Source organism: Vitis vinifera, chromosome 9 (assembly GCF_030704535.1).
Source record: "Vitis vinifera cultivar Pinot Noir 40024 chromosome 9, ASM3070453v1".
NCBI lineage: Eukaryota > Viridiplantae > Streptophyta > Magnoliopsida > Vitales > Vitaceae > Vitis > Vitis vinifera.
The window spans coordinates 23163708-23178707 of NC_081813.1; the positions used below are offsets into that span (position 1 = coordinate 23163708).

The following is a 15000-nucleotide window of genomic DNA, read 5'->3' on the forward strand; positions in this document are numbered from 1 at the left end:
ATTATAAGATAATTATAATACTTGTATGTCTTTTGCATGAATACAAACCAAACCCAAATGATTTTACAGGTAATTGCCATATAATTAATTTTAGGTGGCCCCCGCCCTAATCATATATTAAATTGTCTTTTAGAGGTGGATTTGGGACAGATAATAACTAGTTGAGTTTGACTCCTACAGGCCAAGGGAACAAATCCATCCAAAACGACGTCGTATCATTATTCAAATCCTATCGTCTTCTGTGATAATAATATATAGAAAGCTATGTTAAAAAGGAGAAGGTTTTCAAGTGACAGCCATTTTACGAGGAAATCCAATTGTATTAAGACACGTGGAACTCTAGTGTTCTTTACAAGGCATTTCTGCTTACCTGGGTTCATACGGTTGGGCTTTCTCTAATTTGTATAACCAGCATGTTAGCTTGTCGGCCGTAGAGCTATTGCCAGACCCGATTCTGTTGCTTCCGCGGGAGTTGGTCCGGGACTGTTCAGTCACACGCCTTGGAAGCTCCTGGAAGTAGTAAAAATGTCCTGGCAATAACACTTTCTTCGACATTAACACCAGATTTTCTTCAATTTTCATTTTTCCAAAATTTTTCTCTGCCATTTTCTCTCTCCAGACTCCAATTTTCTCATCGAGTTTTGCTAACCCTAGAACTCTTTTGCAATGTCCGTGGAATTCAAATCCAATGAAGATCTTCACCGGCTGTTGAGATTCAGGTCAGTTGTTGATTCGGTTGGTTCTCTTTCTGGTTTTGGAATCTTCAATTTTGTTGGCAATTCTCAGGAGATTGGACCTTTTTCTTGATTATCGATTCTTTATGTTTCTCGTGAAAAATTCGTGACGATTTGTATGAGGAGTTGTTTGTGTATGATGAATTTGTAAGTTTGATATTGTAATGTGGACGTTGAATTAATTTCTTATTGTTTAAGTGATTTATTGGGTGGTTTTGGATTTGGGTAACTATCAAAATATGTATATTTTGATGAATAAATTGAAAACACTGTCTGTGATTGGGTTTAATTTGAGTGATATAAAATTCACTGTTTTGGGATGAATTGGAAGTAGATGAAAAGAAGTGGGTTTTAGTGTGTTTGATAGTATTGAGTTGCAGGAGGTGAGAGGGGTTTAATGATGATGGCCTCTTCATTGTAGTGCATGAGAATATAATATGCATGTATCTGTGTGTATGCATAACCACATTTACACACACACACAACAGTGCTTCCTTGGAGCTGTACAGCTTCTTCATTCTGTTTCTCTTCTCAATTTGTTTTGGCTACTAGACTGCAACTGGTGTTTATTCTGAACAAATGATTCTTTCAGTTTCTTATTCATAAATGTTGAGATCACATGGTTTTATGCAAATAGTAATGGAGGTTGGACATTTTTTTTTTTAATTGGATCTTTTCCTCTGGGGTTGGTTTTGGTGAGGGCTAGTGGAAGTGGGTTTACACTTTGCTGGGGTTGTTGATGGAATGTGATAGTCTGTCTAATAATCTCAAAATTGTAATTGGCATGGGAGTGTCCTATGCATAGTTCAGAGCCTAGGGGAAAAGAGGCTATCTGGGAGTGTCCCAGGCTTCAAGGAAGAGCAGAACCAAGTCTTGAGGTATTTTTGGGGTAAAAATGATACGAATCTGGCCAGAACACTATGCAAAAGTCTCACATCTTTTCTTGCTTCCTTCAATTCCATGGATGAGTTTACAATACTTCTATGAGTGTTATAGGTTGTGAGATACTTTTTGGTTAACTAAGGTCTTCTAATAGCAATTATTATGGTCTTGAATGTGTGAGTTAGATGCTTTGGGAACCTAGGCTTGGGGGGTTGTTCCAAATCTTGCTTTTGATCCGTTGGTGTGGAAGGGTGGGACTCTGGTGAATTGGTGTCATTTATGTTGGAAGCTCAAGAGGTTTGTGTACCATATTCTTCTCCATTTTGAGGTGGCTAGACTTTTTGGCACTTTTTTTTTCCCTCTGTTTTTGGAATATCATGGGTGATGCCTTTTCACATGAGGGGTTTGTTGGTGTGACAATTTTGTTGGGAAGGGGCAGTGGAAAGTTTGGAAATTAGTGCGACTGAGACTTGTTTGATGTTTTTAGAAAAACCCAAAATAGAAGGGCCTTTGAAGGGGATGGAGTTTTCAGTTGTTACTTGTTAGACTAAAGGTGTGCATTAAGTTTTTGTTTTTGCACTCTTGGTGGGAGCTAGTGCTTTACTCATTTCATTGAGAGTTGCCTAGCAAAAGAAAAAGGAAAAAGATTTCATTGAGAATTTAATGCTACCCTAGGCTTTTGTTTAACTTTTTATGACTTCCACTTTGTCTATAAAAATGATAATTCTATATTATCTCATGTTTCTTTTGGTTTAATGCTATTACTTTTGTACTTCTGTGTGGTTATTATGAAATTAATTTGTTATTTATTTGTTGACTAGAGATTTGATGATTTAGAAGTGGACGTGGGCCATATGGCCTTATATAGACTGGATTGGCAAAACAATATTCTTTTAATCAAATCCTAGTTGGTATCTAATGTGTTGGTTGGAGATCTAGTGGACCATACAGATACAGTTTTTTCTAGTTCAGTATCTCATATAGTTATATATACTTTCTGTGTTTTAGGATACTCAAGTGAATGAGTTACGCATTTGAGTGTTGAACTCCCTCAGGGTTAGAGCTATTATTGGATATAGATCATAGTTTTAAGTGCAGAAATAGAAAATTTTATCACTTGATATTTTAGTATCGTTTGATCAAAGTATTTATATGTTCGTATACGGTTTGGTAACCTAGGTAGTTGACAATTTGCCTATGAGTTCTTATGAGTGAGGACTACTGATATTCATTGTGGGTCCTGTTTCCTGATTGGTCCACATTTCCCTTGCTTTGCAGGATTCTCACTTTATGTTGAAATGGTAGGGAAGAGTAATAGCTCTGTTGTTGATTTTTGTGGTTTCATGTTGATTCGGCATTCTTCGCGATGCAATTAGTATCAAATGATCGTCAGACAGAAGATGGTTCTGAAACAGAACCTATCTTATGTCAATCCAACATTGAGCAAAGATTAGAGGAATCTTCAACTTCATGTGAAATTAGAACTGTGGAAGTTGATTGTTCCATAGTTGATGGGGACTTGGAAAATCTTGACACAGATGAAAATTGTGCTTTGGTGAATGCAGACCAACCACAATGCCGCATATGTCTTGATATTGGAGGTCTTACTACCCATCATGCTCGGTATCTTTTTATTTCTTGAGTTTCCATATCACAAGTTGAGGTGGTGCATCTTGTTTCTTTGAGAAGAAAGCATGATGGTCTTCATTAATATGAATCAAGCAACTTGTGGCTGATATACTTAACCATGAATCAGTATTTCTTCAATCTATTTTTGTTGATGCATTTGTTTATTTATTTTCAGGAGAAGACTTGATTGCGCCATGCCATTGCAGAGGGACCCAAAAGTATGTCCACAGGTCATGTCTCGACAATTGGAGGTCAACTAAGGTGAATGCTTGTTTCTTTTCTGCTCTCACTGGTGCTTGACTTACAGCTTAATTTTTTTTAATGCTATTTTTTGGAATCATAAGATTGCAAAAATGAGGTCGATCTTTCCATCAGTTTTAACCTAATTTTGTGTTCAAACTGTAGTAACATTACCCTATAATTATACTCATTTGAAAACAAGAATCTCATTTTTTTGGTTGGGAGGATTCTTACACATTTATGTATTTCCTCATTGCAGGAGGGCTTTGCTTTTGCTCACTGTACAGAGTGCCGTGCAGTGTTTATATTACGTGCAAATGTCCCACCTGATCGCTGGTGGTTGAGATTGAAATTTCAGTTACTTGTTGCCAGAGACCATGCATTCATTTTTGTCATTGTTCAGCTGGTATGTTAATATTTCACGCTATTTGTTATCTTTGATACTATTTAGAAGTTGACCAGATGGATTCTATCTGGGTTATCGGTAATGTTAGCCTCAAGAACTGAATAAAGACTTAATCCTAACTCCTTGGATCAGCTTTTCATCTCATTAGCCTGACTAATAAAAAATTACCATTCATGGCATCCAGTTTTTGCACATCTAATATGGTAATGTTATGTTGTGAAATTCTTAGATGTGTTTACTAATGTGTGATATGTTTTTGTTATTTCTTCTATTGGTATTGTTGGATGGTTATGTGGGCATCTCAGCCAATTCTTCTATTTATTGGAGTTTGTTGTAGGCAGTCTGTCCTGTTGTCAAGCTTCTTTACTTGTTCTTTGAAAAAAATTATATAAGTTGACTGGTGTTTTAATACATTATGAACCATATTTAAACTATAGAAGTGTTGATCCTATCTGAAATGACAAGCCTGTTGTTCACCCTTTCTTTCTTTCATTGTAATAAAATCCCAATATCCTCACCAGTTTTCTTTGAAGCATTTTGGCTTTGCAAAAGAGTCATTGTAGACAGGTGACAGCTATTCTTCTCTTTACACATTGCAAGCAAATATAATCATCAAGCAAATCCAATTACTTTTTGGCTTTCAAATTCTTAGAGCAATCACTCAACCAGAGGCACTGGCATAAAATGGATGAGTCTTATCTATATTAAAAAAGTCATTAGGTTTAAATATTTCCTAAAGTTTGGGGACCGCCATGTCAATTGCTATGGGTCAGCAGAGCCACTCTCTTTGTCAGATCAAAAGTGTCTAAGATTATGCTGCATCTAAAACATTTTAAGCTATCCTTATGTGGAAGCTGGGGAGATACCCATTGTGATGTTAAGCATGTGAGCCATTGATTGTCCCCTTTTCTTGTATGATCTGGCCTAAAATAGCAATGTGGTTTTCTTGACAGTGGTAATACACATTTTAATCAGGTTTTGTATAGTGGAGGAGTCTACTCTTACTTTGATCAGGTTTTGTATTCTATGAGAAGGATCTCTCATCCTTCTCTCTTTCTTTTATCAATAAAAATTCATCTTTGTTCTGATAAAAAAATACACATTTTCTAAGTGCCTTTTCTGAGATCCATGCATCAGCATTTCAATCATGAATTTAAAGAGTTAATCTTGAAGACTTTCTGTTAGGGCCTTATAGCACTCTTTTCCCCAAAGATCCTACCCCATCAGCTTGGTTGCCCTCTTCACAATCAACTGTTGTAATGCACTACTAGTAGCAGTCATAATCCCATTTATGATTGAAAGATGATGGATCCTTGCATTTTATAAAGCCTAACCATTTAAATAAAAATTTAGCCATAATGTTCTGTGATAATCAAATAATTTATTTCTTATCTTCTTATAAAATCCGTAAAAATAGAAAAATGTTTAACCATTGATCTAATATCTTCTGCTAAGTTCTCATTAAAGATTGACATTTATTCTCAATTTATTTAGAGATGAATTTGCTATGAAAATGCTTCTTATTCAACTACTTAAGCCTCTTTTCAGATTTCTTTCAACTTACCATTACACTGGTTTTGTGAGAACATTTTGAATCATGTTTATCATTACTTCAGAATTCTGTTGATGTATCAAATGCTCAAAAACCCTTCTATCTCATTTAAAGTTCATTAGAGTCTTCCTTCATTTGCCAGGTTCTTACTTGGGGCCCTTGACTTTGGCCATGCCTTGCTTCCACTGTGATTTCTTAAACCTGCTTTGGTTACCTGGACCTCTTGACTATGACCATACCTTGCTGCCACTGTTATTTCATAAACCTGTTTTGATACAAATTTATGCTTGCGGAAGTTTCAATGGATGTGATACTTCTGCTTCTCCTTCTGTTTTTCCTTCTTCTTCTTCATCTAACACCTTGCTGCCACTGTGATTTCATAAACCTGCTTTGATACAAATTGATGCTTGCATAAGTTTCCATGTATGTGATAAGGTTCTTACTTGGGCTTTTCTTGTTGTTGTTGTTGTTCTTCTTCTTCTTAATAAAGATATGCAATTACAGCAACTGCTTCTCACCAAATCAAATATATTTACTTGACAACTATGTTTACAAGACAACTTCAGCCCATTAATTTTCCCCTTGTACCTTTACTTCTTCCTCTTTCTTAAATATCTCCGAAATTTCTCATTAATAAAGATTGGCAGTTACAGTGCAGAGTCCAAAGGGCTCGACAGTTACAGAAACTGCTTTTCTCTGAGCCAAATACATTTACTAGACAACCATGTTTACAAGAAAACTTCAGCCCTTTAAATTTTCCCTTGTACCTTTACTTGTAGTAATATTTCCCTGTTACAATCGATCTTTGATGAATATTTTTGAATGTATACTTTGACAGATTGTGGCATTCTTGGGTGTGCTGGTGTACAAATTTTATGGAGAGGAACTAAGAGAAATGTTTGGTTATGATGAACACCCATATGGCTTTTATACGATGGCTGGTAAGCTTTACCTGGCTGACAACTAAACCATCTTGTATGTCCATGAGTGTGTGCGAAACCATTGCATGATTGTGAACACCTGATTTATATTTGTTAAAAATTCAATTGCATTGTTTGTCAAATATGTCTATTAGGGTTTATGAAGTCTTAATTTTTCTTTTTCACTTTTGTTTATTTATTTAGTTTTGTGTTTCTGGGTTGCAGATAAACAATTAAAGCTGAAGAAAGAATTAGTTTGTTTTGATGAAAATGTGCTTTAAGAAACATGGATCGATCTGTTGCTCACCAGAACTTTATCCCTGCATCAATCATCTAGAATGTTGCCAAATGGGTGATTTTACAATCATGATTCAGAGCAAGAGTTCGAGTATCCCTCTTCACCAACCCCTTAGCCTCCTGACTAGCCAACATTGGCACCAATTAGTGGAGGCATTTATTCCCTAGAGGGAACTAAGATCTTCCTTGTCCAATGTTCATGATGCCTAGGACCAGTGTTCCCATGTTGACACAATGGAGAACACCTGAATAGTGCCCTTCAATGAGGATGTTACTAAACTCATAAGGCAGCTGCTCCTACCATTTCCTCTAATAATGCTCAAATCCCCATTCTATCCTTGCCAGCCTATAGAATATGGAAAAAAAAAATCTCCTGACTCAATAGTTCCCTTAATATCCATCTGGCCCAGGTTTCCTGAGGATGCCTAATTGGGTAGAGTCATAGAGGTCCAGCAGCCCATGGCAATCTCTTTCCTGTGATTCCAGGATAAGCTCCCCAGTATTACATATCCTCCAAGGAATTCTAGCAAAAGGGTTGCCACAGGATATTCAAGAAAAGCCTAATCCAACTATTTGGGTTGGCTAAAACTAAGTATTTTCTTTTTCATTGCTCTATTTAGGTCCATATTATCATGCCATTTTGCACAACCCTATCCTCTTCTTTAACGTTTTCTTTGGCTTTGTGATGATGATGCCTCCAACTTGAGTCATGGTGCTCCATATCTGCAGTCACATGCTTAATGGCTTCCACTAAATGATCGAACCATCTAATCCGCTTTCTTCCGATTGTTTACTTAAGATCCACACACAAACGCACACAGGCACATATATATGATGCACTCATTTCTTCTAGAGTGACTGGTATAAAGGCCAAGCTTCTTGTCCTATTTTAGAAGTTTTGTTTTGCCAATTACCTGTCCGACTAAACTTACACCTTGTTTCAAGCTGAGAATCATCTTGAAATTGTGATTTCTGTATCCCTCAAAGAATACCATTCAAAACCCTTTTCTTTGGAGTATAAAATCTTATTGTTGTTGGATGTAAATGCTTAAGTGTATGCTTGTTTTTCCACTAAGGTATCATCTGTTACTTGAAAAACCTGCCTTAGATATTTTATTCATTTGTGTAGCAGCATAATTCTGATTTGACTTCGTTAATACTGAAACTAGCCATATTTCTTGGTGTTGGCTGATATCTTAAACCACAAGTGCTATAACCATGCAATAGCACTTCTCGTTTTATTTGATAGTTACATAACATATGCCATCATATAATACTTCATCTCTACTTTATCGATTCCATCCCAATTCCAGTGCAATGTTCTTGCTGATCTTAATGTCATTTCCACTCGGACTATCTCATGCCTAAGTATGAATAACTATTTTCTTTATTGTCTGCTCATTAGTTTAATGCCTTCATTTTATAAAATTGTCACAACCTCATTTATTTATTTATTTATTTTGTTTAATTGTGTGCAGTTTTAGCTATTGTCTTGGTGGGTTTGCTCTATGGTTTCTTCATAGCCATTATTTGTGGACAGAGAATCAATGAGCGCCATTACCATGTTCTAGCCAAACAAGAACTAACAAAGGTTCTGCATCTTATCCTTAAAGGATATAAAAATCTATAAAAGCATCCCTAGTAAAACTGGCTCAAATTCAAATTAACTGAAAGTTGCATTGAAGGAATGTTGTTCTTCTGATTGATTTTTGTTTTAAATTTTTAGATTTCAAGTGTTCTTTCATGAAGGTGGGAAATTAGTTGAGTGAACATGGGGTACTGATTTTTCACACATATATAAGTTATAACCGTTAAGAGATAAAATTTATGGAAGGGTTCTTAATGCTTAGACCAGTATTCTAAATGTTTAATTCATTAAATTTGGAGCATTGACCCTTTAAAGTCTCATATTTGATGGATTTGATGATTTTGTAATGTCAGGAGTATGTGGTTGAGGACCGAGAAGTTAATAAGGATGTCCCTGAACTCGACCCTAGCCATGTGACAGAGCTGAGAATGTTGGGACTTTATTAAAGCTGAAATTATGTGCATCCCATTGGGTTTTCAGGTAGGCTGATTCATCTACTAACTTTCCTTTCCCCTTTCTTTCCATTGCTTTACTCTTTTTCATTTTCCTTTTAAGATTATTTTTCACTCTATCTTCTATTATAACCGTCGAGATTTTCAATTGGGCTTCCAAGCTATTTGTGCATACTACTTTTGTACCTTCTCATAGTTCGCCTCATTTTCTCCTTTTGTTGTGGGAAGGAAATGGGGAGAGGGCCTTGTTCTATAGAATAGAAAAATGTTTTAAAAAACAGGGCCTTAATTTTAGGTGGCTGACTTGCCTCCCATGAAACCTGTTTTTGAAGCTCCTCCACAGTATTTGGAAAATTAAAAACATTTTGAAAAGAACCCGAAGAAAATTTAAAACTATCTTGCTTCAAAAACTCTTCATACCTTTCCCTTCTAACAGTTGGAGGACTAACAAGAAGAAACATGCATCTCGTAGATCTCTCTCTTAAAGAGATACCGGTGTTGTAATGTTCATTATTCTCTCCCCCTCTATGTCCAGAACTCATTATTCTCTTCCCTTCTCTCTGTGTCCAGAACTCCATATACCTTTTTCACTAACACCTAGAGAACCAAAGTGAAACATGTTTCTCATAAGTCTCTCTTCTCTCTGGTTCTTCCTCTGTCTCAAAAACACTCCAACAGATACTAGCTTTGTAATGTACCATTACTCTCTCCATCTCTGTCTTTTCAAACGGCTATTCTCTCCATGTCCTTTAAAAACGCTATCAAGACACCTTTGTAATGGACCATTATTCTCTCCATATCTGTATTTTAAAAATGCTATTCTCTCCATGTCTTTCAGAGATGCTGTCAAGATACCTGACCTAGTTATTATTGGTTCAAAAACACCCCAATATTGTTGGAGTTTAACTTTATTTGTGAGCCTCACAACCAAAAACTTATTCTTCACCACGAAGAAAGGAAAGAACCCGACACATCATCTGGATTGATTCCTTGCATGTACGCTCTCTGTAACTCCCACTCATATTTCCTCCAGATTCCTCTTTCAGGTGGGTTGGTGATGGTCAAGAATGTGGCATCTAAAAAACGGAGCAACTCGGCACGGAAGCTGGATGAGTCATTTTTCTTCCTCTGTATAGCATTTGAGATACCGGCATGATCTTTTGGCTCCAACCACACAGCCAGGAATGTGAGGTTTGGAAAATTCCTATACCTGTATTCCATTCTTAAATGTTTTTAGTCATGGAAATGACTGTTCTCCCTATACACGTTTTCGTTTTCAGCTGATAATCAATCATTCGCTTGTACTGTAAACTGTTGGGAATTCATTGATTCTACGATGTTTTTAACACTATAAGTTGTAAGTCTGAGCATGAATTAAACTCTTGTTCTTCTGGGAACATGTATTGAAAAATCAATACGCATTCACATTCACCCCCTCTTGCAAACATTACGAATCTTTATCAGTCTACATATTCTGTCTTCATCAGGCCAATGAGTCAGGCTGCTTTAAAATGCATCTACATATATATAATAAATAGTAAATAACCCAATGAGCCCTAATCGTGCTAGTCTTTATTAGGGTCCTCTCATAAAAACCGAGACTAATAAATTATTTTTATATATTATTTTAAATTCATTTTAACTTATTTTAATATTTTTATATAAAAAATCAAATAATTTAAATATATAATTATTATATTAAATTTTAATTATATTTCACCTTTTTTTTCCTTTTATTTTCCATACTAAAAAACATGCTTGATAAAATCATTTTTCGTAACAATTTTTTTTTTCTTTTCTTGATTTTCATCGATTGAATATTTGTACCCTAAATTACCAAAGAAGAGGAAATTCAGAAACCCTGTTGTTGCCTTTTCTTTTTTCTTTTTTTAACATGAAAAAGAAAGTGGATAATAGATCAGGTTTTCTGGCAGTGGAATTTACAAAGAAATTATTTCTGCCTTGCCAACCAGCTTGCATATATGTACACCTCCTCTCTTGATCCATCCACCCGTTCTTTCTGCTTATAGATTTTCTTCTTCTTCTTCTTCTTCTTCTTCTTCTTCTTCTTTTTAAATCATTCTTCTACATAGAATTTACAAGCTTTGGTGAGCCTGCAAAATCCCATGAGTCAAACCTTTAGGCAAGAATGATTAAATTGTTGATTATAAGATTTCAACTATTTATGCTACGAGATTAAGAGCCTCTTTGGCAATGGTTTCAAAAACAGTTCTCAATTGTTTTCAATAGCAAAATTATGTTCAGCTCATCATGAAGGTATTGTGCACCGATGTATAATGCAACGACTTTTTAAAGTACTCTTTAAAACTTTCAATAATTACTCGGAACATTCTAAAAAAAACAATTGAAAACATCTCAAAGTTGTTCTAAAAAACATCTAGTTTGCCAGAATGTGTTTTCTGAGTTAGAAAAATATTTTCTAATTGGAAGGATAGAAAACTGTTTCCAAACTGATTGCAGTAGCTTCGGTGGAATGGCAAAGAAGGAATAACAAAAGGTGCCATCAGGAAACTCCCATCATTGATGTATGCCTCCCATGAATCAAATAAACACATAAATCATGCATCTGAGATTACAAAGGCAAAAAGTTATACTATATAGGTATGCTGTACTTTAAGCTTCACCACTATGGATATGTCAACCCCTAGCAAGTAGAGATTCCAGGAAACTAACAGGGATTGAGTAGTGTATTAACTATTAAGTGAATATCAGCTACCCCACCATCTATGATTAACTAGACACGAGGGATTGAGGGCTGCCCCAAGCACTAGGTGAGCACCAAATAGGGGATTGTTTGTGCTAACAAAAATCACCATATAATGGAATTTTGGTTTTGGATCTTCGTCATTTTCTTGCTTTCCTAAAATGTTTGTTAGGAAGGAAACATGGTCAAATTAGATTGTTGGGAAAGATCTCATAAACCTAATTTCTTAGATGTAGGTGTGTTAACTTGGGAACCACTAGTTGCAAGTTTTTTACTTGGGAGGCACATCAGCACATGCACACAGAACAAAGAAACCTCGATTTTTTTTTTTTTTTAATAAGTTTTATCTAATGTATCTTATTTCTTATCACTTCACTGATTCCACCACCAGTTAAAGGAAACAAATATGCAATTAGCAAAGTTAATATTAAGACCGAACCTCACTCACCCTGCTAGTTTCATGACGTGGCTCAGCCTTCCTCGTCTTCAGACTGGGATGCATTATTGGAGGTTGTCTCCACCTCTGAATGTGGAGATGCACCTGCAATTAAAATGGAAAAGAAAATGTAAGTGATTTCGAATATGCTTCTTCCCACATATTGAGATTAGGGAAACATTATTCCTCCCATTTTCTAACAGAGATGACTAGATCTTAAATTTTTGGGACATAAGGATAAGCCAGAGAGATCTACCCAAAGCACCAACTAGCTACCAAGCAAAATATTAAACAATCACTACAAACTGGGCCAGACCAATTGCCGAATTACCAATAGAGAATGAATGGTTAGGGGTAAAACAATATAAGGTAGCTTTCTTATAACAAAGATGAAAATCAATTAGGCAAGATATAGGGTAGCATGTAAATGTATTATATTCATAAAAGAGAAATAACTTTTCCAAATCTAATTAATCGAGTAACCCAACACATTCAAACACACAATATCAGAGATTGAATTTGATTGCTAAGTCTTGTTCAAAATGAAAATCATTTACTTCTCAGCCAACAGCATAACAATGTGAACAAATAGGCCCCATGACAAATGTACTTTGGAACATATTCCTCTCAAATTCAAAGAGATTTGTAAATGCTGACACAGATGAGTGATAACCACCCATGAACATCCTAAAAAAAAATCGAACTTCTAATCCAAATACACCATCAAAACAGTTTACAGCAAAATGAACCAAAGCCCAGACAGTCCATTTTGGTTGCTGGGAGAATGAAGAAGGAAATGGTGATTGAACACCACACTTAATATTTTGATATATTTTCTTTTCCACAATCAAATGAGGAAGAAAAACCACCTAAAAGTCTAAAACAGAACAATCTCAAACAAAAATGCTCCATTTGATGGCCAAGAAAATTGAGGGAAAAGAAAAGAAAACAAATTTCTTAATGCTAGAGTTTTCATAATTGGGAAACCAAGAAAACCAAGGTCACATGAAAAAATAAGACTCATTGATCAGTAATGAAGATAACAATGATCAGGCCCCCAACAATGAAAACCATCTGAAATTGAATATCTCAATTTTTCTTTCTTCGTTATTTTCCATGGTGCATTGAGGAAAATACAAGAAACAAAGAGCATGTTCAGCAACATTTTCAAACACAGTTCTTTTGAAAACACTTTTAAATACAATTCTTAGTTATTATTAGGGACAATTTTGTTTAGAAACTCAAATCAGAAAAATAGTTTTCTCAGCCTTCTACATGCCAAGACACTGTATGTGAATGATGATATTTTAATTTCCAAATTATTGTTCCAAAATTTGCCAAATGTGTTTTTAGTTTTCCGTTATTAAAAACAGGTTCGAAGCAGGCCCTAGATTTTGTGAATGAAGATATTTTGATTTCCAAATTATTAAAAAACAAAAAGAAAAGAAAAAAACAACAACAATTGGTTCATTCAACTGGAAATTTTCGTTTTTGAGACTCATACGTTCAATTCCCTCTCCTCTCTCTAGATCATTATGATTAAAATAGGAAATTTCCAACCTCTCACCTAAATTCCATAGCCCAGCAAACCCAACATAAAAAAAGGTCCAAAATCTTTCCCAATCTAGTTCACTAACCTAAAGAAAAAAAAAATTAAAACTTCTCATTATTTCCTCTACTTTCTGAGCAATCAAATAAAACATAGCAACCATCATAAATTTTCATTTTTTTTATATAATTATATTTTAATAGGGGTCATTTGATTTCAAAATTAAGAAACCTAACAAGTTACCAACCATTTCCTCCACTTTCTCAGCAACCAAACAAGACATAACAACTATCATACCTCAATTCCCCACCTGTCTTCCATTTCAGCAACCAAAAGAAAATTGTCATGTAGGAAAAAAAAATTTCTAAAATTTACCCGTGTAATTTAGCTTCAATTTCCTGCCCTTTATCTCCCTTTCTCATCAGCCAAACACATCACACCAATCATCACTCACCGTTAACGAAGTACGACGACGACGGCCACCCCCTGACGGTGGTGAGCGACATGGCCTCGTCCTCCGACAAGACATACGCCAGCTTCCCCACTAGATCAGCCAGACCGGAAAACCGCCCCCGAGGCGGCACCCAAAACGACGACCCGGGAACGAACGGCAGCCAATCCGGCGTCGCCTTCTTCACATGAATCTGATCGATGGCGTCATCGAGCTTGAGGATGCGCAGAATCTCGAGATCGGGATCGGAGGCTTCGAGATCGAGCTCGGTAAGAAATCCGTTCTCGGTGAGAAATCTGTTCTCGGGACTGTTGGAGCGGCAGCGGAAGGCGAGGAGCTGCGACGAAGAGCGGTGGAGAGAAGGATGGCTGAGACGCGTTAGGGTTAGGGCTAGGGTTTGGGAGAGGGATCGAGCCATTGTTGCAGGAGAATCTAGAATCACCGCTACAGGTTGTAGACGACAAGGGGTGTGGATGAAGATGATGAGGTCGACTCTTTTATACCTTTTAGTTTGCAGTGAAAACGACACCGTTTTGAAAATGCTCGTGTTGTTTTAGACCTGTATCCTCCCCATTTCCACAACCTTCCACTTCCAGCCTGTCTCCTGGTTGAATTGTGCCTCTGTTCGGACGAAGCGACATCGCCTTTAAAAGCTGGAATCAGTCCTATAGAGTCTACCATAAAACGACGTCGTTTTGACCTAGCGAGATCGTTTTAGGGAAAAACGACGCCGTTTCGGATCGGGATTTTGCATGCGATATCACCTTATTATATTAGTAGCTTATGAAATAGTTTACAAATTTATAAAACAAATTCCAAAATATAAATTATTATTTTTGGAAATGTAAATTATATTAAATAAAATATAAAAATAATATATTATAAAAAAACTTTTATATAAAAGTAGCACATTTGATATAAAATATATAAATTTACTTTTTATTATTAAAAATTATTTTTAAAATTAAAACTATTATTTATTCAACATAAATTTGTAAAAATTCGTATATCTTATATAAAAATTATTACTATTTTCTAATTAAAAAATAATTTTTTTTCCAAATAAACATAAACCAAATCGAATTAATGTATATATATAATTTAAGATTTTTTATTTTTATGATTAATCTACTTAGGAT

General features: G+C 35.6%; 2 protein-coding genes and 1 non-coding gene across 6 annotated transcripts; 1 reads left to right on the forward strand and 2 right to left on the reverse strand.

The window, feature by feature from the left end:
* The first annotated feature begins 385 nt into the window (after positions 1–385).
* Positions 386–10131, forward strand: LOC100251272 (uncharacterized). Of its 2 annotated transcripts, none has more exons than XM_010656959.3 (8): positions 386–719; positions 2895–3217; positions 3421–3506; positions 3745–3891; positions 6282–6384; positions 8139–8251; positions 8602–8728; positions 9747–10131. In XM_010656959.3, the coding sequence occupies exons 2-7, from the start codon at positions 2983–2985 to the stop codon at positions 8692–8694; spliced, it is 777 nt and encodes a 258-aa protein (XP_010655261.1). In that variant the 5' UTR covers positions 386–719; positions 2895–2982; the 3' UTR covers positions 8695–8728; positions 9747–10131. The 2 variants fall into 2 exon arrangements, with proteins under 2 accessions (XP_010655261.1, XP_002268835.1); XM_002268799.5 differs by having other exon boundaries at positions 432–719; positions 9734–10131.
* Positions 10132–10551: 420 nt separating this feature from the next.
* On the reverse strand, positions 10552–14600 carry LOC100246130 (uncharacterized). 3 transcript variants are annotated; one of them, XM_002269004.5, is made up of 3 exons: positions 13865–14594; positions 11874–11966; positions 10552–10814 (listed from the first exon to the last, which is right to left on the reverse strand). In XM_002269004.5, the coding sequence occupies exons 1-2, from the start codon at positions 14277–14279 to the stop codon at positions 11896–11898; spliced, it is 486 nt and encodes a 161-aa protein (XP_002269040.1). In that variant the 5' UTR covers positions 14280–14594; the 3' UTR covers positions 10552–10814; positions 11874–11895. The 3 variants fall into 3 exon arrangements, 2 of the variants coding, with proteins under 2 accessions (XP_002269040.1, XP_059595759.1); XM_059739776.1 differs by having other exon boundaries at positions 10770–11966; positions 13865–14497; XR_786674.3 differs by lacking the exon at positions 10552–10814 and having other exon boundaries at positions 11868–11966; positions 13786–14600.
* On the reverse strand, positions 11170–11294 carry LOC132254387 (small nucleolar RNA snoR83). Its single transcript, XR_009466667.1, has one exon. It is a non-coding gene; the product is annotated as a small nucleolar RNA snoR83 (small nucleolar RNA).
* Positions 14601–15000: the final 400 nt, after the last annotated feature.

What these genes read in the sequence shown, in the direction of transcription:
- LOC100251272 (XM_010656959.3), top strand. Translation starts at nt 2,983, where the DNA reads ATGCAATTAGTATCAAATGATCGTCAGACAGAAGATGGTTCTGAAACA. An exon ending in ACAATTGGAGGTCAACTAAG is followed by an intron (nt 3,507 to 3,744) that starts GTGAATGCTTGT and finishes TCCTCATTGCAG; the next exon opens with GAGGGCTTTGCTTTTGCTCA. An exon ending in CCAAACAAGAACTAACAAAG is followed by an intron (nt 8,252 to 8,601) that starts GTTCTGCATCTT and finishes TTGTAATGTCAG; the next exon opens with GAGTATGTGGTTGAGGACCG.
- LOC100246130 (XM_002269004.5), bottom strand. Translation starts at nt 14,279, where the DNA reads ATGGCTCGATCCCTCTCCCAAACCCTAGCCCTAACCCTAACGCGTCTC. An exon ending in GTCGTCGTACTTCGTTAACG is followed by an intron (nt 11,967 to 13,864) that starts GTGAGTGATGAT and finishes TTTTAATTGCAG; the next exon opens with GTGCATCTCCACATTCAGAG.